Raw genomic sequence first — 26,837 nt, forward strand, 5'->3', positions numbered from 1 at the left:
TGATTACGAGTTGGTGAATGAGTATGGTTTTACGCCGCTTTAGCGATATTCCAGCAATATCACAACGCGGGACACCAGAAATGGGCTTCACACATTGTACCCATGTGAAGAATCAACCCTTGGTTTTCGGCGTGCAGCGCACCCTTTAACCACTAGGCTACCCCACCGCCCTTATCGATTATGATAATTATTGTTATATGAAACAGCAATATGCTTCGTGGATAAATGAAACGGGGTAAACAGATGATAAATATAGATACCCGAATCTGGAATTTATGTTTTACCTCTAAATCAGGTTTGGATTATGATGACCTGATAAAGTTGTTTCAGTTTCGCCATTATATTCAGCACGCTAATACTGATTTATTTAAATAATTGCACAATACAACAAAAGTATTTTCTATATAACTTGAACGATATTGATTCATCTATTGAGATCATATTGTATATTAATCATAGCTCTTCTTTAAATATTCGGTTCAATTTTGAATAAATCTATTTACATCCGAACAGTATAAAGGATTATTGTAAAAAAAACAACTGTTGTCAACCTGTTGAACGTTTCTTTAGGAAAAGAAAAACAACGTGTGCTAAAAGGTCAGGTGATTTTGAACGAAATCACTGAAAGATATTTTTTTAATTTCTGGTTTACTGCTTTTATTTGCCCGTGGTGCCCTAGAAACCCACAACATGCCCAAACAGTGTCTCCTATTTACAGTAGCAACCACTCAACCGCTTCCTACCTGTCCCATTCCAATATTTGTCAATAACCCCCACTGATATATTCCTGCGCCACTCAAGTGTACATCCTAATCGAAGTATTCCCACTATCATTCTTTTAAAGTACAATGAAAACAGCCGGGGCACATTTCTAATACTATGTAGAAAAAACCCGTATTTAATATGTAATGAAATTAAACTTATTACACATTTTATAACTGGGACTATATCTTTACAGGCAGTACTGTGGTAAGTGATCTGAGCGGGTAGTGGGAGGTATAAAACACGGGTATCAACTAACACGAACTGTGGTTGAGGAGATTTGATATTTACAGCTGAGGCGTGTGGTCGGAACACAACAGTAGTCATGAGGGAAATCGTACATATGCAAGCTGGCCAGTGTGGCAACCAAATTGGAGCCAAGGTAAACAGTAGCATTTTTAATTATTTGTTTATTATCTGATATCTGCTGATAAACTCAAAAGAGGTGCAAAGGCAAAGGGTGCACTTTCTTTAACATAACATTTTAGGTCAGCACATTTCATTTGTTTCAAAGAATTTGTTTTCAACAGCATATGACAAGACTATTGCAACATGACATTATGAATATGTACATTTTAATTCAAACCCGGATGAATATCAGTTATATCTTTATGTACTTATATTGATCTGTAAAATATTCGTAAAAATAGCTTTATGCAAAACATAGCTTATATGCATTTTCTCATCAGTGGTGATAACGAGATTAATATCGGCGGTTGATAAAGGATTCATCCAACCTAACATTCTAACAATCTTTTGTACTATATTTTATATGAAATACTTCCGATTCATCATTAAAGTTTCCTAGCTAATGCCGGATATCCTATTTAAAAAATGAAAATAAATGAATGTCTCCGTTCCAAGGCCAAGGGGCTAATTGCCAATACAATCCCCATAAACTGTAGCGGTTGCAGCCAAGCGAAAAATGTGCTTTTCAATGCATTGATCGCGTTCACTACACAATAAGCTGTTATTGTTATATTATTGCTATGATTATTATAAATCGAAAGCATAATTCAGGCAGATTTAGTCTTCATTGTATCACATAATATAAAGTTTTTATTATTCCGCAAAAAATGTATTTTTGTATAGGTCTTTGGTATTTCTGCAAAGCTTTCACCGGGAGCGTGCGAAGTGAAACCTATTCAGACAATAATCAGATGGTAATGAACTCGTAAATCAACGGAAAACTGTTGTAGGGCAAAATTTATTCATCGTTAACTGCATGCAAATGAATAACTATAGAAAATAGGGCAAGTGGCTGTTTTGAAAAAACCGATATCATATAACCTTTATTGTTTTATCACTCAGTTATTATTGTTATTGTTAATATTGATCATGTTTGGCTCCCATTCCGGTCTACCCACACAGGTCACAATTTCTACGTTGGTTCTTGGTGAGAATGCTGAGGTTTTGATTTCTATGTTTAAATGTCGAGGCTTCCCGTCACAATGAATAAACAGCAGTGTTAGAGTGGAAGTCACTGAAGAAATAAGAATTTAGTGCATCAATTCATTTCATCTGAAACGTCAGTAAAGTCTCAGGGTTAATGGATCCTTGGCATTGAACTTCTGAGCATAATTATCGAATCTGGACCGGTCGAACCAGTGGTCGATATCATGAGCATGAGCATGAGCTGCTTGCACAGAATAAGCCACGCCATACATGCATTGCAACCACTCGACCACTAATTCATGCGAAAAACATGTGATTCTGTCTGTCCGGTCCCAGTTTAGAATACGTCTCCAGAATTTCATGGTTGTAATAGCTTACCAAATGGGGACAAGGTGGTCACGCTTCGTAATAGCGTGTCACTATGCTGACGTGGATCATGGCTCATACTTTCAGACTTGATTATTGACAGTCATATTGATGTAGCTGGAACATTGTTGACTGCGGCATTAAATAACATACGCTCACTCGAACCTTTTTTGACTTGTTAATTGACAATGCTTTGCACCGCACTCTCCCCATGGTTACCAAAACCGGTTCTTATTAAAGCTATTTATTATGTCACACTCTCCACACTATCTCCAGGTCATCAAAACGTGTTTCATAAAACTTTCTTTTAAACACACAAAGAGTCGTCAGTCTGCATGTCCTTATCTGTAACCAACCACTTCAAAGAAACAACGAAACAAACAAATAGTAAATATATCCTTCAAGCAAACAGTAAAGATAACCCCCTCGTGTGATAATCAGCTCAGTTGGTCTCACTGTTCCGTTCAAACACAAAAGATTTAAAGAAATTTGAATGTACGGTTCATTTGTCGCCGGAATGACTCTAAGCTTCACACATCGTTGCTGGTGTAAGGAGCCAATATCTCCAAACGAGATCAATACACAATTAGTTATGATTTTCAAATGAAACAGAAAGTGAAGATGTTAAGAGTGTTTATCATTGCTAAAGCTAACATGTTATTATAGTTTACAGAAAATGATGATTTAATTTAGTGTTTGCATGTAACCATATGTATAAACAAGGATACTCTCGTCAACTTGTCGTGTTGATTTCACCCGTCACTAAAATAGTCCTTTTCAATCGGCCCGACAATTGAGAAGGGCAGATAAACGAAAACGCTCTCCGATTCTAACCTTTGACAAGTAACGGTTGGGATTTGTCACGTGACCTAGCGTAAAGAAGGAATGAAAAGTGTAAACTACCGAAAACGTAGATAAGCGTTGTGAAGCACTCTGGCATTGTCCGGTGACGGTATTCTTAGCGGGGTAGCGTTCACCCGTATCCAACCTCTCGGATAGATCTTCGGCTACCCGTAGTCGTGTGGACAGAACTGGAAATATAAGCCCCCAGGTGGTGAAGGTTGTCTGGCGTCTGCCTGTCACATATTGTTTCCCAGCTTGTATATTTCATGGCTGCTGAACCTCCCGGAGATTGTGAAGTGTAGCATAGGTGGAGTTCGGTATGGTTAATACGTATTTTCTCTTCAGTCATAGGGTATGCGCACATGCGGTTTGGAGGTGAGTGAGTGTTCGCCACCTAAGACGCTAAGGCCAAACACGCATATTTTTTTTCGTGTTTCGTTTCACCAGTCGTCCAAGGCGCCGCAATTCGCTGTGCAGAGTTGCGTCCCTTGCACACTCTGACACCTATGATTGTGGTCGCGAATCCCGGTTCGCCCCGATTATATGTATCTAGGTTTTTCAGCACGATAACCCAGATCGTGGGTACACCAAAGTGATAAACGTCAAAGACCTGCCTCACTTCGGGTTTTCCTCCCATATTAAGCTGACGCGCCGTGATATAACTGTAATAATGTTCAAAGCGGCGTTAAAACCCAACTCACTCACTTACTACTACAATCCTGCAATACTACAAGTTCCAATCCTCAAGAAGTATAAGACAAACGAAACGCATCGGTTTGATCAATCCTAGAATTTGCAGTCATCAGGAGAAGCAAGAGGCCTTCTATGACCGTGTTTCCTGTAGTATACTGAACCGCAAAAGAAACGTCACCCCAAGTAACATTGCATGAAAGGTTGTCATTTAAATATCTGGGTAATTTTTGTCAAAGTTTCTAAAATTTAACATTACCTTGTCCGGAAAGATGAAATTTGATAATAAAAAAACAAAGCAGATGACAATAAAACCGATCGCGCAAACGCATCACGGCAACGGCCATGGTAACCCGATGCACGCGAGTTCCGTGCAAATTGAAATGCACATGCGTTCCCCAATTTCTTGGCCTATAGAAATCCACCCAGATCGGATAACATTCACTCGTTATTGAATTGCTACAACATGCCAAGATTGACAAGAAATCAGCGACACCAAGCCCTTGGACGATTGCAAGTTGGACAAACCGCCCGGCAAGTAGTCAATGCATTTCAAGTCCACGTAAGGACCATATACAGGCTCCAGGAACGGTACCAGACCACCAACACTACAGATGACCGACGAGTAGTGGAAGACCAAGGGTCACCACCCAACGTCAGGATCGTCAGATTGTGCGACAGCATCTTCAAGATCGCTTTGTTACTGTTGCGGAAACTGCTCGGCAGACCATGGGGACACACCAGCGACACATTAGTGCGGACACCGGGCGTCGACGATTGACGAGCAGGCACCTCCACTGTCACAGGCCAGATCGAGGACCAATTCTGACACCACGTCATCGCCGGGACCGTCTTCAGTTGGCAACACAGCACCAGCATTGGCGCCACCAGCAGTGGAGAAGAGACGAAAGTCGTTACTGTATCTCAACAGCAAATGGCAGAGAGAGAGAGAGAGAGTCTGGCGACGCCGTGGGGAACGTTATTCGGATGCTTGTGTTGTTGGGAGAGACTCGTGGGGTGGTCCGAGCATCATGGAATTGGTCATGCACAGAGGGTCGACCCTGTGGTCTTCCAGAAGATCGGTCCAGGGAGAGGCAATGGTGTCACAGCAGCTTGGTACATTTATCAAGTCTTGAGACCACACGCCGTACCTCATTTGGCACGTCGCTGCAACCATGAGTTTCGGCATGATAACGTCCGTGCCCACACTGCGAGAGCAGCAAGAGACTTCTCCAGCAGAAAGGCATCAGAACCATGCAGTGGCCTGTCCTCAGTCACGATTTAAATCCCATTGAGCACCTGTGGGACGAGATTCAAAGACGGCTGAATGACGTCCAACCAAGGCCGACAACTGCAGCTGAACTGCGCCAGGCGTTCCTCAAAGTGTGGGCCTTCATCAACCGCCTCATCCATTCCATGTATCGATGTTGCACGGCTGTCATCAATGCACATGGCGGACACACGAGATACTGACTTGTGATCCCATTTTCTCAGAGACTAGTGTTGTGTTTCACTTTAAGAACATTTGACACTATAATTTCAACCTTGATGATCTGTTTTGTCAAGTTTCATCGTTTTAATATGTCTCAAAGTATGTTTACAGTGCTTGGACAAATAAGGTTTCTCATATATCTATCCATGGCGACGTTTCTTTTGCGGTTCAGTATAGATTAGGAAGTGGAAACCATGAACATACGACATGCTCACGAACAAATTATACATTTTAGATGTATAACCTAATTGGTAAACATCACTGCATTATTGTACATCCGTAATTCTGATAACTTCACCTTAGAAATAACAGATGCCTTGCCTTCATAATATATAGTCCCATGGAAGCGTGTCAAGTTGTCAAGCCAGGACCATGGTCTGTCAGTGAGTACAGGGGACTGTGCACCTGGCTCGTGTTCCCGGCTAGGGGTAATGGCCTCTTCCGACACAAGGGGACCACTTCAGGTGATCAACGCCAAAATTCCACTAAACAGACACACGTCAAAATGAACATTAACCCTGTGATTGAGAAGTATTAATGTCACTGAGAATGAAAGATGATTCAAGCTACTGCGACATGTATACAGCAGTTTTAAGCCTGAGTCATTTGATATCTGACACAAATATATTTTTTATGAGCAATAAAGGTGAATCCGAACCAGCATGACTCTGTTCACCCAGCAGTGAGTGGGTACCCGGTAGGATGAGATGTGACCTTTGAATACCTATAGGCTGAATGACGTATGTGAAACTCACACAGACTCTTGTGTGCGCGTGCGTGCGTATGTGTGTGTTGTTGGGGCGAGAAGTCGAGGAAGAACACGACGAATAATAATATTATTATTATTATATACTTATAGTATTATGCACAGATTAAAATAAAAAATGCAACAAAGAGGGTGATCCTAGCACAGTCAGGCTGGTTAGGCTCATCATCAGCTCAGGGCCCCTGCCCCCTCTATACGTAGCTCAGACAGCGAATGGGACTTCTCCCAGGAAGCGCTGCCTAGTCAAACCCACCCAGAATATTTCGGAGAATGTGATGACTCCCAAACACTGCAACCTTCTGCATTGCAAAGATTGTCAGGAGGGCTGTATTCCTGGTAGCAAACCAGGGTACTCTCCCAATGTCAGTCAACAGATTGGGAGGTACCAAACCTAAGGCACCGAGAACATGTATTATCAAGGATACTCTCGTCAACTTGTCGTGTTGATTTCACCCGTCACTAAAATAGTGCTTTTCAATCGGGCCGACAATTGAGAAGGGCAGATAAACGAAAACGCTCTCCGACTTTTGACAAGTAACGGTTTGGATTCGGGATTTGTACAGAACCATCAACAAAATCAACACTGACATTGAGATAATGTCCCACATCTTTGGCTCGTTTACGAAAACTGTGGAATGCCTTGTTTTCATCATGAGTCTTGACATGTTTCACAAGAGGATCATCAGACAAATAAATGTGTGCAAAAGTGCCCAAAACATTTCTACCATGAAGAACCCCAACGTTAATCAAACCACGCCCTCCCACTATGATTGGTAAATATAAGCGATTGAGAGAAGAGCGAGGTTGGTGGGATCTATATTGCTGGAATATTGCTAATTCACAAACAAACAAAACTGACACTCACACTCACTATTATTAGTATTATTGTTATAATAATCGTGTGATGATGATAGTATATTAGAAAACATACTAAGGAGCAGTGAGTGAGTGAGTTAGTGAGTTGGGTTTAACGCCGCTTTTAACAGTATTCCAGTTATATCGCGGCGTGTCAGCTTAATGTGGGAGGAAAGCCCGAAGTGATGCAGGTCTCAGACGTTTACCACTTCGGTGAAACCCGTGAGCACGGGTAATGGTGCTGACAAACCTAGAAACATAATCGAGGCGAACCGGGATTCGAACCCACAATCATAGGTTTCTGGCGTGTCCAAGGGACGCAACACTGCACAGCGAATCGCGGTGCCTTAGACGACTGGGCCACCCGTGCCCCCACTAAGAAGCAGACCCATATGTAATGCACACATTTAGTTCCACTCCTGGAAACAAAGGAAGGATAGTTCAGATTGTCCCTGGGCCTGGACCAGGTATGTGGCCTGTAGGTTACCAGATAGGATCTCACACATGACACGGGCTATCTCCGTCACATCTTGCTGGCACCCGTGTACATATCTCTTATCTACCAGCTGTATATATGGTTGCCTGTAATTACTTAATCAAAGGATACAGCGGTGTTTGTGTTAAGCTCTCTTTGAAGCAGTTTAGACCCGAGAGAGGAAGGTATTAATTTGAACTTAGCACGATATGTGCTCGACAGGTATAAGACAACACTTGTTATTGGAAACATCAGCCCCACAACGCTCACAGAACACGTCCAACTATTTCATTAACCAGAAGCTATTGGTAAAAACCTAGATATCACCAAACACTCAACCATATATTGTACAATATTTTGGAATATTGTAGTCGTGTTTTTCAGTTAATGGCATAAATAAGTCTTCAACTTTAGCTACATCGCGTAAATTTGAAGCCAAGACTATTGTCATCCGTTGATATACTGTCCTCAAATCTATGCATGTTTTGTTGCCTGTATATATCTACATCTCAAGGTCTGTGCACCGTTCAGTTGGTGGTCTTTTGAAAGGATAGAATCCGATCGTGTTGTTAAAACTCGTTGAGTCACCCTTTGTGCTAAAATGCAACCTTGAAGATTTATTGCTGTGAACATTGTATTTAATATATCGTTTTGACTTTCTGAGTCAAAATTAAATCTTTTCTCAAATAAACTTTTTGAAGCGACTCACTAACTGAGCCGTCTGTTTAGTTGTCTGTGTTAGGGAGGGATTGATTGCCACCGTCAGCATTATTGCGCAAAACGGCAGCTTGTAAATTAGGCAAGTGGTTCATCACGAACACCATGTGTTATATCGGGTATATAAATGTATATAGATCCCACCTGGACGGTGCTTCTCTGCGTTCATGCTGTCATGATATGCCTCGCACCCGGACGGTGACGTTCATGCTGTCATGCCTCGCACCCGGACGGTGACGTTCATGCTGTCATGCCTCGCACCCGGACGGTGACGTTCATGCTGTCATGCCTCGCACCCGGACGGTGACGTTCATGCTATCATGCCTCGCGCCCGGACGGTGACGTTCATGCTGTCATGCCTCGCACCCGGACGGTGACGTTCATGTTGTCATGCCTCGCACCCGGACGGTGACGTTCATGCTGGTGACGTTCATGCTATCATGCCTCGCACCCGGACGGTGACGTTCATGCTATCATGCCTCGCACCCGGACGGTGACGTTCATGCTGGTGACGTTCATGCTATCATGCCTCGCACCCGGACGGTGACGTTCATGCTATCATGCCTCGCACCCGGACGGTGACGTTCATGCTGGTGACGTTCATGCTATCATGCCTTGCACCCGGACGGTGACGTTCATGCTATCATGCCTCGCACCCGGACGGTGAAAGTTCATGCTGGTGACGTTCATGCTATCATGCCTCGCACCCGGACGGTGACGTTCATGCTATCATGCCTCGCACCCGGACGATGACGTTCATGCTATCATGCCTCGCACGCGGACGGTGATGTTCATGCTGTCATGCCTCGCACCCGGACGGTGACGTTCATGCTATCATGCCTCGCACCCGGACGGTGACGTTCATGCTGGTGACGTTCATGCTATCATGCCTCGCACCCGGACGGTGACGTTCATGCTGGTGACGTTCATGCTGTCATGCCTCGCACCCGGACGGTGACGTTCATGCTATCATGCCTCGCACCCGGACGGTGACGTTCATGCTGGTGACGTTCATGCTATCATGCCTCGCACCCGGACGGTGACGTTCATGCTATCATGCCTCGCACCCGGACGGTGACGTTCATGCTGGTGACGTTCATGCTGTCATGCCTCGCACCCGGACGGTGAAGTTCATGCTATCATGCCTCGCACCCGGACGGTGACGTTCATGCTGTCATGCCTCGCACCCGGACGGTGACGTTCATGCTATCATGCCTCGCACCCGGACGGTGACGTTCATGCTATCATGCCTCGCACCCGGACGGTGACGTTCATGCTATCATGCCTCGCACCCGGACGGTGACGTTCATGCTGGTGACGTTCATGCTATCATGCCTCGCACCCGGACGGTGACGTTCATGCTGTCATGCCTCGCACCCGGACGATGACGTTCATGTTATCAGGCATGGGGCGTGTGAGATCCCTTTTCTGGTGTCCCCCTTCCTGACCAGTGGTCACAAGACAGGATTTTGACGGATTAGTCACGTGTCCCTGTCTTGACTTTATTGCATTGAACCCAGACCCTGAGATTACCACAAATCCCCATGCCCCATACACCGGCTATCGGTATGTCCGATGCCGTGACAGATACGATATTTCTCAGCCTTAAATTTCATTTGCCTGAAGAAATTAAATGGATTACCGCAAATCAATACAATATCAAATGACACTGATAATACTGTTCATTCGCCGTGTTTATACTTGACTCACTAAGAAGGAGTGACGGACACAAGCAAAGCTTGTTAATTCTGTTTGAGTCGCTGGGTTTATAAATGACCAAGGTGTACCTAGAGTAGCACTTCAACTGTCTAATACGTGTGACATGTATGCTAGGTTATGTCATGCTACGTAAGTCTTTGGGTTTATACAGGTATCAAGAGATTTAAACTACCTTTCTAGTTGAACATTCGGCATGCATGAACTGTAACTGTAGGCAACATCCTGCAAATATCGTTTTCGTACACCTGACTCACCTCATGTGTCGCACTTCAAAATATTGTAGTTGGAAACTCAATATCAGTCAGCGGTAAGGTGGCCAAGCGGTTAAGCGTTCGATTCCTCACATGATATCAACGCGTGAAGCCAATTTCTGGCGGAGAATCGAACCTGGGTCTTCAGTGTGACCAGCTTTGACCACAAGGCCACCACAGCGCCCAATGGTAGCCAGGAATATGTCAAGAGGCCCCGGGTCACTTTCATCTGGGCGTGATGATGATGAAAAGACTTACATCAGGCTTGGATTAAGAATGCAGCTCTACATCCTGACCTAAACGGTATTTAATAATGTTAAGGATAACACTTTCCATGGCTAGACTATTGACAATTTCCCGTTCAGTGGGGTGTAAAGGTTTGGAATTATAGAAAGAGACACGAACGATCTCTAGCCATTAATCACCAGCACAGGGATTACATGTCTTCAAGAAACCAACGTCAATGTTTTGGGCCGTAAAGTAAAATATTCAATGATGAAAAGAAGGTAGTTCATTAATGTCGGAGAGAGGCAGTAAATCTAGTATTTTCTGCCCTCGTAAGTTAAATGAGCCATCGCCGAATGATCGCTGTGCTAGACACACGCATGGTTCGTTAGTCCGGCCCAGTTAAAGGATTCGTGCATCCATTTAGCGAGGTATCACTTCGACCTTACGTCTTTGATTTGACTGTCGCTATGCATGTTGGTGCAGGAAACACCACGTTTGTGTTTGGCTTACGGAGCAGACGATACTATTACACAGCAGACGACAACAGTCCAGATGAGAATTTTGAAAAGGAGTTTCAATTAGATTCTATAATTAACCTCAAATAAAAACGTTCTCCCCAAAAGTGTTTCGTGATAGAGTGGTTGACAGTCATTTGGTCTGAACACATGGATTGTCTGACAGTTAATGATCTGTCTATATGGTTAAATAGGTGATGACCTTTCTAGCGCGGAGGCTGACTTGTGATCTAAAGAGAGATGTTGGTTGCAGGGGCCGTCCCACAAAGTGATCTTAGTGCTACGACAATCGTACTAAGATCACCGGACGCTGTATCCGTACGTTTACTGGTTTATGATCAATGATCTGTCTTAGATCGATGACCCCGTGTTCCATTTGATTGACGATCTTAGTGATTGATACTCTCATGCAACCCTATCTATCTAATAAAAAAGTATCTATCTATCTATCTATCTATCTATCTTTCTATCTATCTATCTGTCTGTCTGTGTGAGTGTGAGTGTGTGTGTGTGTGTGTGTGTGTCTGTGTGTGTGCTAATTCATATTTACTTATGTTTTAAATGCTAGTATACAAATAATCAATGTTTCGGTTTTGTCGACACAGTTCTGGGAGGTGATCTCAGACGAGCACGGCATTGACCCCACCGGCACCTACCATGGCGACTCCGACCTGCAACTGGAGAGAATCAACGTCTACTACAACGAGGCTACCGGTAACGTGACGTTTCTGAACCTCCATAAATGAACGAAATCGTAATCAAAACAATGCCAAGATCCAAGGTTAAACCTGTTCGTCAATAGGTGGGGGAGGGAGTGTTGCTGTCAGCAACTACCCGTTTTATCAGTTCTGTTAATGATCGAGTCTGGGACAGGTAAACCAGTGGTTGATAGCACGAACAACGATCGTTTCCGTAGGAATAAGATGAATCGCAGTGAGGTCCATGAACCGTCCAATCCTCATTGTGATCGGTTCCCGGGACAAGGGCCTGTGACCTATTCTGTCCCGTAATTCCAACGGCCGTACGTAAATACAGAGTCGCACAATCGTATAACACTATAACACAACTAAAACAAGTTTGTACATGAAGGTGGGACCCTGTAGGGACCAGGCAGATCTTGTGTTCTAGCGTTCCCGGATGGGTTCCTTATAGGATGAAACGGGTGGTTGTGGTGACGCGTGTCTATATTTACTCAGGTAATATAATATATACCTCCGCGAAGTTAAATGAGCCATCATCATCATCATCATCATCATCATCATCATTATACACCATTACGCCCTGAAATGAAAGAAGATAATTTGTTTAGAAACAAACCGTATTCAATAAACACATCGTTACATCATTGACTTTGCTGGATTCAAGTGACATTAAGACAATAGTGACATTTTAAGAACTTTAGATGTATGTCTATGTTCAATGTCAGCCAGTCGGTATAATTGTTCCAAGCTTCCGAAAGCATAGATATATATGGAAATGTCATTGTCTCTTTTGTGCAGTTTATTTATCAGATGAATTTGGTCTCTATTGATAATAAAGCTGGACTTGACAAATGGGGGAACTTTAGCTGATTTTACGTCCGTTTCGCAGTTTTCTTGCCCGCTTGATTGAAGGACGAGTCATTGAAATTCGTGTTTTCATTCTATTTTGTTCATATATCTATTACAGGTCAGTAAAAAGAGGTAAAAGGAGATTTACGTAAATACAGCTGGCAGACATTGATTCTGACTTTGGTGGATTGTACGTTCGCTTCCATTAATACCAATTTGTCCAGCTTGCCCGTGTTTGAAGTTTTCGGATTGTGTTAAGCACTGGGGTCTTTGCTTCCATTCTGTTATGGCCACATACTTATTGCAGGTTGGGAGATACATATTTGTTAGAGTCAAGTGTGTCATGCCATTGTATGTTCGATTTTGTATTATATATCAATCTGTTTAAAATGAGATCTTATATTCTGATATGATACCTCTGTGTGTGTAGATCTGAGGACACCTCTGTAGGGGGTGAGGTGAGGTGAAATAGGACGTTAAAAGATGGTACTTGTTGTTACCCTGTCTGGCGCTCGGCATTAAGGGGCTAAGACAAGGACTGGTCGGCTCGGAGTCAGTATACTGTGTCTGAGTGGGGTATTCATGTTCAACTGCGGCATGGTATCTCAGTGAGCTAGCACTATAAATCGGCATCAGTCCGGACTAGTGCAAGCAGCCACACAAACACACACACACGTACATGCAGTCGCTATATAAGTGCAATAATCCTGGACGCGACGTTAAACACCATTTCCCCTCACCCACCTATTTCTCAGAAGAATACATATTTCTGTCCAGACTTACATTTACCCGTGGGAATAATGGTTGTATTGTCATTATTAATGTGTATTACCATTATCATTGTTATCATCCTTTATGATTTGTATCCCGATTGCAGGCGGCAAGTATGTCCCAAGGAGTATCCTCATTGACCTGGAGCCCGGCACCATGGATTCTGTCAGGTCCGGACCTTTCGGGCAGATTTTCCGGCCAGACAACTTTGTTTTCGGTAAGTCCATCTGGGCTTGTATTACCAGGAACTACATCAAATTAAGATACTTCGCTATACTCCATCACGCGAACTACTTCAGTCAAACAATTTCTCCTCTTAACAAATCTCTGGTAACTGTCTTCTTCAGGTCAGAGCGGAGCCGGCAACAACTGGGCCAAGGGCCACTACACGGAAGGAGCCGAACTCATAGATTCTGTTCTCGATGTTGTCCGGAAAGAGGCGGAAAGTTGCGACTGTATCCAGGGCTTTCAGCTCACTCATTCATTGGGCGGGGGGACAGGGGCGGGCCTGGGGACCCTCCTCATCAGCAAGATCAGGGAGGAGTACCCCGACAGAATCATGAACACATTCTCAGTTGTTCCATCACCCAAGGTGAGCGTAAAGAACGTCAAGGCCATTTGTTTAATGGTTACCCCTCTGATAGGAACAGCTAGCTTTACGGCGTTACTGTTTCAGCAGGGGACAGGGGTGGCCAAGTCGTCTAAGGCGTCGCAATTCGATGTGCAGAGTTACGTCCGTGGGCCAGTGACAATGAAATTGTCTCCTTTTGGGCACACCAGAAACCTAACATCGTGGGTTCGAATCCCGGTTCGCCCCGATTATGTTTCTAGGTTTGTCAGCACCATACCCGTGCTCTTGAGTTTAACCAAAGTGGTAAACATCAAAGGCCTGCATCACTTTAAGCTTTCCTCTCACATTAAGCTGACACGCCTCTGGAATACTGTTCCAAGCGTTGTTAAATCAAAATCACTCATACACTTACTCACTACTGTATTAACAGATATGCTATAGGTTGGAGCACTGTCAAACAAACAAACAAAGTCAACAACCCTTCAAGTTGGTAACTGTCAAATCTAGATCTAGACGTTGTGGCTCGAGACATATTTGAAACTTCGACGTTGCCACTGTGTAATTATCGTATTCCTCAGCTGTTAGATTGATTCAATTGGAGATACATGTAACGGACAATAAAGTGGTGTTGGGCAGCTTGCCTCAAACTTGCAAGGACTGCCAAATGGTTTGACCCTAACTCCTCATCAACGTTCAGATGATGAGAAAGGTGTGTTTGTTGTACCAGGTGTCCGACACAGTTGTGGAGCCGTACAACGCCACCCTGTCCGTCCACCAGCTGGTCGAGAACACAGACGAGACGTACTGCATCGACAACGAGGCTCTGTACGACATCTGTTTCAGAACCCTCAAGCTGACAACCCCCACCTACGGTGACCTCAACCACCTCATCTCAGCCACAATGTCAGGGGTGACTACGTGTCTCAGGTTCCCAGGTATGGGCGCTTCCAGGTCACTAAACCGTGGTAGCAATATTCAGGGACATAAACGAATCCTCATTCGCCGTTTACGTTATTTTTTATCATAGATGGCAGTAGGATTTTCACACTGCTTAAAAAGCTGAATAATAAGTCCTTTATATAAAACAGCATTTGTATTTATGAATTTCGTCACAATAAATTGAGTAAAGCGGTTTGTATAATATTCCTAGCAATCTGAAAAGTAATATTAAGTAAAGTAAATCATCATATAAAAAACCTGAGCAGGCAGAACATATTTTAATAACTATAAAGTAAGTCGTATTTCATACAGTTTTGCAATCAAAAGTAATGCATAATTATATTGATGTTTTGACAGGCCAGCTCAACGCTGATCTGAGGAAGATTGCGGTTAACATGGTGCCCTTCCCACGTCTTCACTTCTTCATGCCTGGGTTCGCTCCCCTTACCTCCAGGGGGAGCCAGCAGTACCGTGCCTTGACCGTTCCTGAACTCACACAGCAGATATTTGATGCCAAGAACATGATGGCAGCATGTGACCCCAGGCATGGTCGCTACCTCACTGTCAGCTCCATCTTCAGGGGAAGGATGTCCATGAAGGGTAGGTAACTCTGCTAGAACACTGTCAGCTCCATCTTCAGGGGAAGGATGTCCACGACGGGTAGGTAACTCTGCTAGAACACTGTCAGCTCCATCTTCAGGGGAAGGATGTCCATGAAGGGTAGGTAACTCTGCTAGAACACTGTCAGCTCCATCTTCAGGGGAAGGATGTCCACGAAGGGTAGGTAACTCTGCTAGAACACTGTCAGCTCCATCTTCAGGGGAAGGATGTCCATGAAGGGTAGGTAATTCTGCTAGAACACTGTCAGCTCCATCTTCAGGGGACGGATGTCCATGAAGGGTAGGTAACTCTGCTAGAACACTGTCAGCTCCATCTTCAGGGGAAGGATGTCCACGAAGGGTAGGTAACACTGCTAGAACACTGTCAGCTCCATCTTCAGGGGAAGGATGTCCACGAAGGGTAGGTAACTCTGCTAGAACACTGTCAGCTCCATCTTCAGGGGAGGATGTCCACGAAGGGTAGGTAACACTGCTAGAACACTGTCAGCTCCATCTCCAGGGGAAGGATGTCCACGAAGGGTAGGTAACTCTGCTAGCTCACTGTCAGCTCCATATTTAGAGGAAGGATGCAGGCGAAGGGTAGGTAACTCTTCTAGCTTATGATGCTTGAACATAACATTTCTTCTCACAACAAAGAGTACAGTGTTGGTCTAGTCCGCCGGGCCTCGTTGAAATCTCGGTAGGATTGTCGTAAGGCCGATACCTAAACGTTGACCTACGATGGCAAAGCGTTAGTGTATTATAATATATCTTGTTTTTACTTATTGCCATTTTATTCGATAAATCGTTTGTGGTCACGATAGGACGTGGCAGCAAGAGTTATGACGTCCTTTATTCTCAAGTGGGTGTGAGGGAGGGAGGGGATGTTGTTACTGTATATCAAGGTCTGCGGACAATTGATTCTGGACCAGGCAAACTAATTGTTGGTAGCAGCAGTGACGATCCTCGTCGTAGGTCACACATTGTAAATCCCGATTAGTCTTACAAGCAGGGGTCACATGGGACTTCCCCCCCCCCCCCCCGCTATTGACTTCCAATGTGGTTGTTATGAAGTGGTTAACCTGAATGTATTTCGAATGAGAAATACAAGTCACCAATCCAGTGCAGTCGGCCATAAGGCTTCGTGGGCATCCCGCTTTTTCCCCCGTCGCAGGTTGCAGTCACAAAACATATTCCAGCTTAAAAAAGCTTTCTTGATCTGCTGTTTCTAGAGGTGGACGAACAGATGTTGAACGTACAAAACAAGAACAGCAGCTACTTCGTGGAATGGATTCCCAACAACGTCAAGACTGCCGTCTGCGACATCCCGCCACGTGGTCTCAAGATGTCGGCCACGTTCATTGGAAACACCACGGCCATCCAGGAACTGTTCAAGCGGGTGTCTGAGCAGTTCACAGGTGGGTGTAGGTCATGACGTCACCATGGTTCACACGCCAATTATTACATAGGGACCATGATGGTGTAAGGGCAGACTACTCGTGCAGCCTTGCGCTACACTGACGCACTGCAGCCGAACACCTGACGGTATCGTTTGGGGGTTTTCTCTGCAGTTTGTGTATAGACTGGGCACAGACAAAACCCTATATATTTATATACATAGGATTATGTACAGTGTATATGGTGGGTGGGTAACTACAGTGATTATATGTGTCAAAATGACCATATATATTGATAATACCAAATCAATGATGAATTAAAACCATTTACATAAAGAAGTCCATTCTGGCCATTATTGATAGAAATTCCCTAAACTGAAAAACATTGATTAATAAGAGTCTGATTACTCGGCAATATACTGAACTGTTTTGAGGGGAACTGCCTGGTTATGTTACAGACTCAGTATCACAAAGAAACAGCTTTATTTATCTTTGGTTTAAACAATTTTAATACTCATGTTTATTGGTAATTATCAATACAATTACTATCTAATTGCAGCCCCAGTATAAATGTCGCAATCTGTTAGTGATAGAAACGGTAGAGCTTATATCTAGACACACCTTTGGCTTTGATTAATCTATGTTTACAAGCCGATACGTGTATCCAAACTTGCCTACACCCACCGTACCAACACCCCGGCCGACCTGTGATAATTGGTCATACACACAAGTATGTGTTCTCATACTCAAGATCTGTTCATGGGTCGAAGGCTGGAATATAATGACACGTTTTAGACACAGATTTTATCATTTTACCAAACCTTTCTCGCCTTAAATTCGGTATATTATACACGCATCAGAAACGCAATGTATTCCCATAACACGATATTTTAGAACACAAATATGATTTATTGTTTTTCATAAGCACGATATACCGCATATCTTGCTTGTTATATAACGTGAGCGAGATTGCAACACGCCCGTTCGGCTTGTCTCCGGTTTTATGGCCTGTTAGTGCGTTATCTTGCATAATGCCTTGACAAAGGAAAGGAAATGTATATAATAAAACTAAAGCATGTCCTTTATATGAGCATATCTTTTGGCAGAATCCATTACTCATCAATAGGAGGCAGTACTTTGTTAAGTTTATGCCCAGTTAGTGCAAAACATGTAATTTGATACCCTCCCCCCGTGTATGGATAACTCTTGAAAGATATAATTCATGTGATATTACTGTGAAAACAGAACATTATCTGTGCGCGTGGTACAATTTTAGTCAAAGGCGAAACTATCATGAACATGCAGTTTAATTTATGAAATCTCAGATTGAGAGTTCATAGACGACTTTGATATTTTAGCTTCGCAATACACGTGTAACGTCCCTTTCTTTGTTTAAATAACCTAAAAACGCCGGTGAAACATGTCAATAATGTACTATCTACGGTGTCCGTTCTTTATAATATCTAACTTTGTCCGTTGTGTTACGTTTGACATTAATTTCTAATCTTAGGTAAAAAATTCTTTTCATCTTAAGAGAAATTACTTAACATGTCATATAAAACTTGGTTCAGTGACATTTATTTAATTATATTCTGAATTTATTTGACTTTTTCTCCATCATGTTTCATACATTCACCTTTGTCATATTGGCACTTAATGTGACTTAAAGGGGCCCAGGGGCCCAGAGGCTCAATCGTGTAAGGCACACCTATTCGATGTGCAGAGTTGCGTTACTTGACCGTGCTACAAACCTTGATCGTGTTCGAATCCCGGTTTGCAGTGATTGTGTTTCTTTGTTTTTAAGCACAATACGTGGATTTCACCAAAGTGGTAAACGTCTGAGACCTTCTTCGACCTTCTTCTTAGATCTTCACTTCAGGCTCTCCTCCCTATCGCCCTATCCCCAATCCTCACATACCTACACCCGGCCTAACCCTCCCTCTCCTAATCCCCAACCCTCACACACCCTACCCCAACCCGCACACCCAGTCCCTAACCCTCACACACCCTATCCCTAACCCTCACACACCACATTCCCAACCCTCACACACCCTATCCCTAACCCTCACACACCACATTCCCAACCCTCACACACCCCGTCCGCAACCCTCACACACCACATTCCCAACCCTCACACACACCATCCGCAACCCTCACAAACCCCATCCCCAACCCTCACACACCCTATCCCCGACCCTCACACACCCTATCCTCAACCCTCAAACACCACATTCCCAACCCTCACACACCCCATCCCTAACCCTCACACACCACATTCCCAACCCTCACACACCCCATCCCTAACCCTCACACACCCCATCCCTAACCCTCACAAACCACATCCCCAACCCTCACACACCACATTCCCAACCCTCATACACTCCATCCCCAACCCTCACACACGACATTCCCAACCCTCACAAACCCCATCCCCAACCCTCACACACCCAATTCCCAACCCTCACAACCCCATCCCCAATCCTCACAACCCCATCCCCAATCCTCACATACCCCGTCCGCAACCCTCACACACCCTATCCCCGACCCTCACACACCCTATCCTCAACCCTCACACGACACATTCCCAACCCTCACACACCCCATCCCCAACCCTCACAACCCCATCCCCGATCCTCACAACCCCATCCCCAACCCTCACACACCCCATCCCCAACCCTCAAACCCCATCCCCAACCCTCACACACCACATTCCCAACCCTCACAACCCCATCCCCGATCCTCACAACCCCATCCCCGATCCTCACATACCCCGTCCTGAACCCTCACATACCCCATCCCCAACCCTCACGCACACCATCCGCAACCCTCACAAACCCCATCCCCAACCCTCACACACCCTATCCCCGACCCTCACACGCCCAATCTCCAACCCACACACACCCCATTGCAAACCCTCACACACCCCATCCGAACCCTCGCACACCCCATTCCCAACCCTCACACACCCCATCCCCAACCCTCACATACCCCATCCCCAACCCTCACATACCCCATCCCCAACCCTCACATACCCCATCCCCAACCCTCACACACCCTTTCCCCAAACCCTCAGAGACCCAATCTCCAACTCACACACACCCCATTCCAAACCCTCACACACCCCATTCCCAACCCTCATACACCCCATTCCCAACCCTCACACACCCCATTCCCAACCCTCACACACCCTATTCCCAACCCTCATACACCCCATTCCCAACCCCCACACACCCCATTCCCAACCCACCCCATTCCCAACCCTCACACACCACATTCCCAACCCTCTCAAACCCCATTCCCAACCCTCATACACCCCATTCCCAACCCTCTCAAACCCAATCACACACCCTCAAACACCCCATCCCCAACCCTCATACACCCCTTCTCCAACCTTCACACACCCCATCCCCAACCCTCACACTCCCCATCCACAACCCTCACATACCCCATCCACAACCCTCACATACCCCACCTCCAACCCTCGAACACCTACCCTACTCCAACCCTCGAACACCCACCCTACCTCAGCCCTCTCACACCAAGTTGACACGCCGCCGTTCAAAGCGACGTTACACCAACTCACTCACTAATTTTACTGGTTTTAATCCTTGCATTGCAGCCATGTTCCGCCGCAAGGCTTTCCTCCACTGGTACACGGGCGAGGGCATGGATGAGATGGAGTTTACTGAAGCAGAGTCGAACATGAACGACTTGGTGTCGGAGTACCAGCAATACCAGGTAATATCCTCAGTATATTCAGGACATAAATAAAAAGCCTCGGTTTTATCAGGGACCATAAAACTAAAATGTATTTATGGTCTCTGGTTTTATTCAGTTCTCTCAAGCGTATTTTTTCTACCCCGTGGTTCGAGGTTTTAGTATATATATATATATAACAAGAGCGGGTAACTCTTACCATACCTTTTTAACCAGGTCTGTGGTTTCTAAGCGCTGCCTGCTATGCGCTTTTCAAATACATATGTCTTGCAGACCGGAGGCCAGTTATGGCATGGCGGTATCGTTCGGTGCATATTGCAGATTAAGTTGAGTGGTCCCGAGTGATATCCACGCCATTCTCCATAATCCAGGATATAATATCTTTATTCTATTATCATACATTCCCTGGACCCATTCACCACCATAGCCTCTTTCTTAGTGGGATTCGAAATACGCAAGGCTAAAAGTAGCCGTCCAATCAAATTACGCTCATGGGCGAGAGGAATTCTGTGCGAAGTTACGGAGAAGGGAGGAGATGGTGACGTCACTTTTTTCTCCAGTGTTCGATCTAAATGAGCTAGCTATCCTTGCATTCCCTTTAACAAGTGAAATATTGTGTAAAAGTGTACAAATATCTTGTTGATAACAGTTCTGATGCATGCACAACGATAAGGGGCATTGCAGTGGGGTAGCCTAGTGGTTAAGCCTTGGTGCGTCCGGCCGAAGACCGGGTTTCAATTTCCCTGCATGGGTGCAGTGTGAGGAACCAATTTTTTGGCCCCACCGTGACTTAAAAGCTATTTCAAAGCATCGTAAACATCATTCACTCTCTCTTTTACTGATATTAGTTAAACAGGTTACTAGGCACTCAACGGCTACTAAACCAGCAACAGCTACTCAAGCTACTACCACCACAACACTGAGGACCATCCGCGTCCTCTCAGACCCCATAGTGTTTCCTTCATCTGTTCTCCGACACACAGGTCTCCCACAATGAGCAACGCCCTATAGCTGATGCCTCACGTCTTGACTGCAGGATAATAAATCACCATGTTTTCCTGAACATGTAACATACGAGTCGGACACGAACCATATGCACGTAGATCTACTTGCCAAGGGCCCCCAGTACATGTTTAATGTCTCTCGCAGAAAGAGATTCGCTAGTGGGAGGGAGAGGATTTCTCGCCGTCCCTGTAGTTGCCGTTAGCAGAAAGGCAGCAGTTCATGTCGAAGTGGTGATGGTATATGTTGATAGTAACAGTCCATATGTAATACAAGAAGTTGTTGGGGTATACTATTGGTGGTAGTGGTAGACGCAGGAAGTATTATGGCAGCGGTTTGGGTGGGAAAAGTATTGAGGAAGAGGTAGTGTTAGTGGTGGCGGCACGGCTTGCTACAAGCGGCGTAAAACCATACTCAGGATCACATATGTAGAAGGAAAACACTGCTATCAGACCAACGATAAAAATAGGGGCGAATCTTGTCATCGGCGGATCCTGACACGGCGAAGGACGCAACTCTCAAAGCGTAGCCTGAGTAGTAGTAGTAGTAGTAGTAGTAGTAGTAGTAGTGGTAGTAGCAGCAGCAACAGCAATAGTAGTATTTGATTTAGTGAGTGAATAAGTTTGGTATTACACCACTTGGCAATATGACGGCGGGGGACATGTGTGTGGGTCTTCGGCGTGAAGGGCCAACTTTATCCATTAGACTACCCCACTACCCAATTGATTTAGTAGTAGTAGTAGTAGCAGAAGTAGTGGTGGTGGTAGTAGCAGTAGTAGTAGTAGAAGCAGTAGTAGTAGTGGTGGTGGTGGTAGCAGTAGTAGTAGTAGTGGTAGCAATAGTAGTTGTAGCAGCAGTAGCAGCAGTAGTAGTGGCAGTAGAAGTAGTAGTAGTAGTAGTAGTAGTAGCAATAGTAGTAGTAGTAGTAGTGGTAGTAGTAGTAGTGGTAATAGCCAATGTTGCATGGTACACAGTAATAGTACAAGTTTCAATGGTAGCAGTAGAACTTGTAGTTGAAACACCACGTCATAATTACGGCGGGCACATCAATATACCTTTTATGTACGCTTCTTAAGATTGTAAATGTGTGTCAAAATCTGAAATTAGTTATTTGTACATGAGTATGATACTGTTAACAGCAATTTCCCATTAAAGGTACAATTTACTACCATTATCTGTAGCTATGAATTTGAATTTCAACACCAGAAGGTGAAGTTATTATGATAACGCAATGAACAAGACACACGAGGCAAACAAATTAACAAGGTTTCCCTTTTCATAATAAAAAGATATTCCACATGCACAGATTCCCATCTTTCCCCGTTTGAAGAGCCAAGGTTAAAGTTAATGAGCTGTTAACTAGATAACTCCGTGATTATAGCCCCACGTGGCCAAACGCGATGTTATGATCAGTATTTGAGCAAAGTTAAAACACAAATCATGTTATATTTTTTCTTCATAATGGGAAAGTCGTTCTGTTTTTTAAGGACAGTTTCTAAAACGGCGATAATTGACATACGAAAAGAATAAATAGCATATGCTATCTTCATTATTTTGATCTTGCCATCGCGAAGACGACTTGGCAGGGTCGAGGGGACATCAGTTATGGTAATTGTGCAATAAACAAACACCAAATGTGTCTATTTATAAGTGAAAGAATTCTTGGAGAATTGGAACTATATTTCAACAAAACACATCAGCTGAACGGAAGCGTAGTTTCACCCTGCCGTGCCCTCGTTACGGCATCACGTGCTGCACGAGCCATGCCCTCGTTACACAAGCACGTACTGCGCGAGTCACGCCTTATACCAACTGGATGGGGACACGTGAGGTCCGTGCAATTGCGTATTTGTCTGCGGTGCACATGTTTTGTAATACATTAGAACACATTTTAATGGGTTTGAGATTTTATTGCTGTCAATTTTAATATAATTTCTAATTAGCTGAACAAGGTTTTTTTCTGGTATCTGGTTGCAGGTTATCGTTCATTGTTGCATAAAGAAACGAAACGTGTGCATTTGTTCAAGATTTGGCAGTGAAGCACTGCCAATTAAGAGAGAAACGACAGTGCTTTATCACTGAAATAACCGAAGATGTTGCAAGGTGTCACCATTACGTCATAGGATATGTTGTCATTGAACAATACTGAATATTGAACAATCTTGAAATTGATGCGTCTCATAATTAATACGTCTACTGACCCGTAGCGAAATATGCGACTCCCCCCATATTTTTCAATATAATTATCGGATTTTGTTTAATGTGCGGAGACGTTTAATGAATTCAAATGTTGCCATCTTAGCTGAAAATAAGACAATCTCATTAAAATCAGATTTAAGTTCTCGCTGCCGCTAAACAAAGATCTGAGGACGTCCCATTACGGGTCATGTCAGAACGACCTTTCGGGAACTTTGACCGACCACTGAAATGACTAACAAGAAGTCGACGTCAGCCAATAAGAAAGCAGCTTTCTCGAGCTTTACGGCACTCGTTTCAACCTGGCGACTTCCATTTGAGACTACGTTTGAAAAATATGTTGATACGGTTCTGAATTAAAATTTTGAAAACTTAACAAACGATCATTCCGGAATGTCTAATATATGGTTGAGATTGTATGGCAATGCTTCCCACGTACTGTGCAACGCCTTCTCCGTTCAAATGTTTATCCCTCGGAAGCGAGAGATAGACGATAATTTTGACGGAATCAGTCGTACGAAACACCGGAATACACCGTGTTAACATTTTCGAGTTTGCATGATTAGAAAACGCATTCCGACTGTCACTTTCATGATCTGGTAGGCGACGCTTTGATTGGTCGGATGAAAGGTAATGGGATGTCCTCAGATCTTTGTTTAGCGATAGCGAGAACTACGATCTGATTTTAATGAAATTGAAAATAAGAGCAAATAGAATATTGCTTCGTCTTCACTTCGCGCTTTCCTCCCACATGCAGTGATATAACAGAAATAGTGCCTGTGTTCGATTTCAAAACCCAAGACGACCCTCGTGAACCCGTGATGGCCAAGGTATGACCAAAAAAAACCTTGTTTGACCAATGTTAGCACGTGTTAACTGATTTACCTCATACTTCGGTTGACCAAAGTTGCCATGCCTACTGAACCCGTGGCGTCAGTACTGCTGTTTGCAATCTCCTACAGACGTCGACGTTAAAACTAGTTCGTTTCATTTCTTGATTCAACCATGGATAAAACCATGAATATACTTTACTATGTATAGATAGTATATAATTAGGCACTTTTAACTTTCAATTGTTGATATAAATACTTATCTACATCTCTCTGTGGTGTTCTTCGCGTTATTTTGAACTTTGAAGTTCTTGTCGTTTCACATGCATTCAGTTGAAAAGGTACAATGGCAGCTTTGTCAAGTAACGAAACTCTTGTTTACCTCTCATTGTTGTGCGTTAAACGATGCACATGACTGTTGTGTTTCTTTGGGGCACGGGTGGCCCAGTCGTCTGAGGCACCGCGATTCGCTTTGCAGAGTTGCGTCCCTTGGGCTCGCAAGAAACCTATGATTGTCGCTTCAGTTCGTTCAGATAACGCTAGGGGGCGCTGTGAATGTCACAAAGGTCAAGATTTAACCTTGACTTTTACATTTGGCTGATGCGATATCTGCTCTCCGTGGTTTGGCAGTGATATCCCAATGCTTCTCCAATGTAATTGCCTTTAAATGTTCCCATTCCAGCAAAAGATAATTTTTTCACCGTTTCGTATACATATCACCTTGCTGTATAGAATGTGTTATTTCCAATTAAACCTACCTTTCAGTGCCAGTATATGTAAGATTAGTTTATACCAGGTTTAGAGCAATGCTCTGAAAATATGTGTTTAGGTATTGAAAGCCTTGAGAAATGTATTTAAGTCCTACACGGAATGAATGTTTCACGTACTTAGCGCGTGAATAGGGGGTTACGGGTAGCAATTCGCTGTGCAGAGTTGCGTCCCTTAGGTACGCCAGAAACCTATGGCTGTGAGTTCGAATCCCGGTCGCCCCGATTATGTTTCTAGGTTTGTCAGCACCATACCCGTGCTCGTGGGTTTCACCGAAGTGGTAAATCTCTAACACCTGCATCACTTCGGGCTTCCTCCCACATCAAGCTGACACACCGCGATATAACTGGAATACTTTTAAAAGCTGCGTTAAACCCAACTCACTCACTCGCTGTTGCGTTTCTCATTCACCTGGCAGCCATTTTGTTTAGGTTGCATATATGCATTGTATTTCGGGTACTGACCTACGTTATCCTTGAGCAACAGTGGTTTACTCAGGTTGAATCTATTCAACCCTGGTTGCCAGAAATGTAGTGACCTCGGTTGACTCAGTTGAACGAACGTACTGACTTCGAGCCGAGCAGTCCTTGTTTTAGTCACATTAATACCGAGCACCAGGCGGGCTTCCATCACGTACGGGTCCCGTGAAGATCTTGGTTAGGATTGGTCTTCAGCGACCCATGCTTGCCGTAAGAGGACTAACGGGATCGGGTGGTCAGGCTCGCTGACTTGTTTGATGCATGTAATCGTATTCTAATTCAGTGGATCGATGCTCATGATGTCAATTACTGGATTGTCTGGTCCAGACTCGATTATTTACAGACCGCCGTCATATAGCTGGAATATTGCCGAGTGCCGCGTAAAACAACCAACCAACCAACCAAATCAAATTGCGTGGATCGATGCTCATGATATCAATATCAGTAAATGTTTATCATAGCCACACAGAAAACGGCGTGACCTTGTAACGCCTTGAGATGATCACGGACGTCACGTTGACATCACATGGCAATATTCCTGCATATCTGACTTCTTACCCATACATATAAACGTCTAACGGTCACCACGTCTCTTTGTAGGATGCCACCGCAGAGGAAGAGGGGGAATTTGACGAAGAGGAGGAAGCAGAGGAAGGGGCTTAAAAAGTCACATGATCACCGAGTTTCTTTGAGAAAGACACTGACCATCCGTCCAAGACTTGTTAATATCTGTTGACATTCCACTCATATTTATAGAAGTACATTTATTTACAAAATTGGTATAGCCTGCCGAAACATGTTAGCTGTGTTGTAGAAAGACTCTGTGCTGGTAACAATTGATAACAATAGGCAGTTTCGTTAGTTTTCATAACTTATCAGTTTTGTCTTAATATATTCGTCAGCTACGCAATATTAACATTAAAACAATAACTGATGCCCCCTCA

At 44.1% G+C, this 26,837-nt stretch overlaps 1 protein-coding gene across 1 annotated transcript; it reads left to right on the plus strand.

Moving 5' to 3' along the window:
- The first annotated feature begins 991 nt into the window (after positions 1-991).
- Positions 992-26,837, plus strand: LOC124139847 (tubulin beta chain-like). Its single transcript, XM_048387835.1, has 9 exons — positions 992-1,144; positions 11,680-11,788; positions 13,502-13,612; positions 13,743-13,987; positions 14,694-14,901; positions 15,263-15,505; positions 16,737-16,922; positions 20,521-20,639; positions 26,494-26,837. The coding sequence occupies exons 1-9, from the start codon at positions 1,088-1,090 to the stop codon at positions 26,554-26,556; spliced, it is 1,341 nt and encodes a 446-aa protein (XP_048243792.1). The 5' UTR covers positions 992-1,087; the 3' UTR covers positions 26,557-26,837.

The sequence above is a fragment of the Haliotis rufescens genome, unplaced genomic scaffold (assembly GCF_023055435.1).
Source record: "Haliotis rufescens isolate VD_foot unplaced genomic scaffold, xgHalRufe1.0.p SCAF_7, whole genome shotgun sequence".
Classification (NCBI taxonomy): Eukaryota; Metazoa; Mollusca; class Gastropoda; order Lepetellida; family Haliotidae; genus Haliotis; species Haliotis rufescens.

Coding starts and splice junctions, on each gene's coding strand:
- LOC124139847 (XM_048387835.1), top strand. CDS start 1,088: ATGAGGGAAATCGTACATATGCAAGCTGGCCAGTGTGGCAACCAAATT. Junction 16,923..20,520: donor GGTGTCTGAGCAGTTCACAG/GTGGGTGTAGGT, acceptor CTTGCATTGCAG/CCATGTTCCGCCGCAAGGCT. Junction 20,640..26,493: donor CGGAGTACCAGCAATACCAG/GTAATATCCTCA, acceptor GTCTCTTTGTAG/GATGCCACCGCAGAGGAAGA.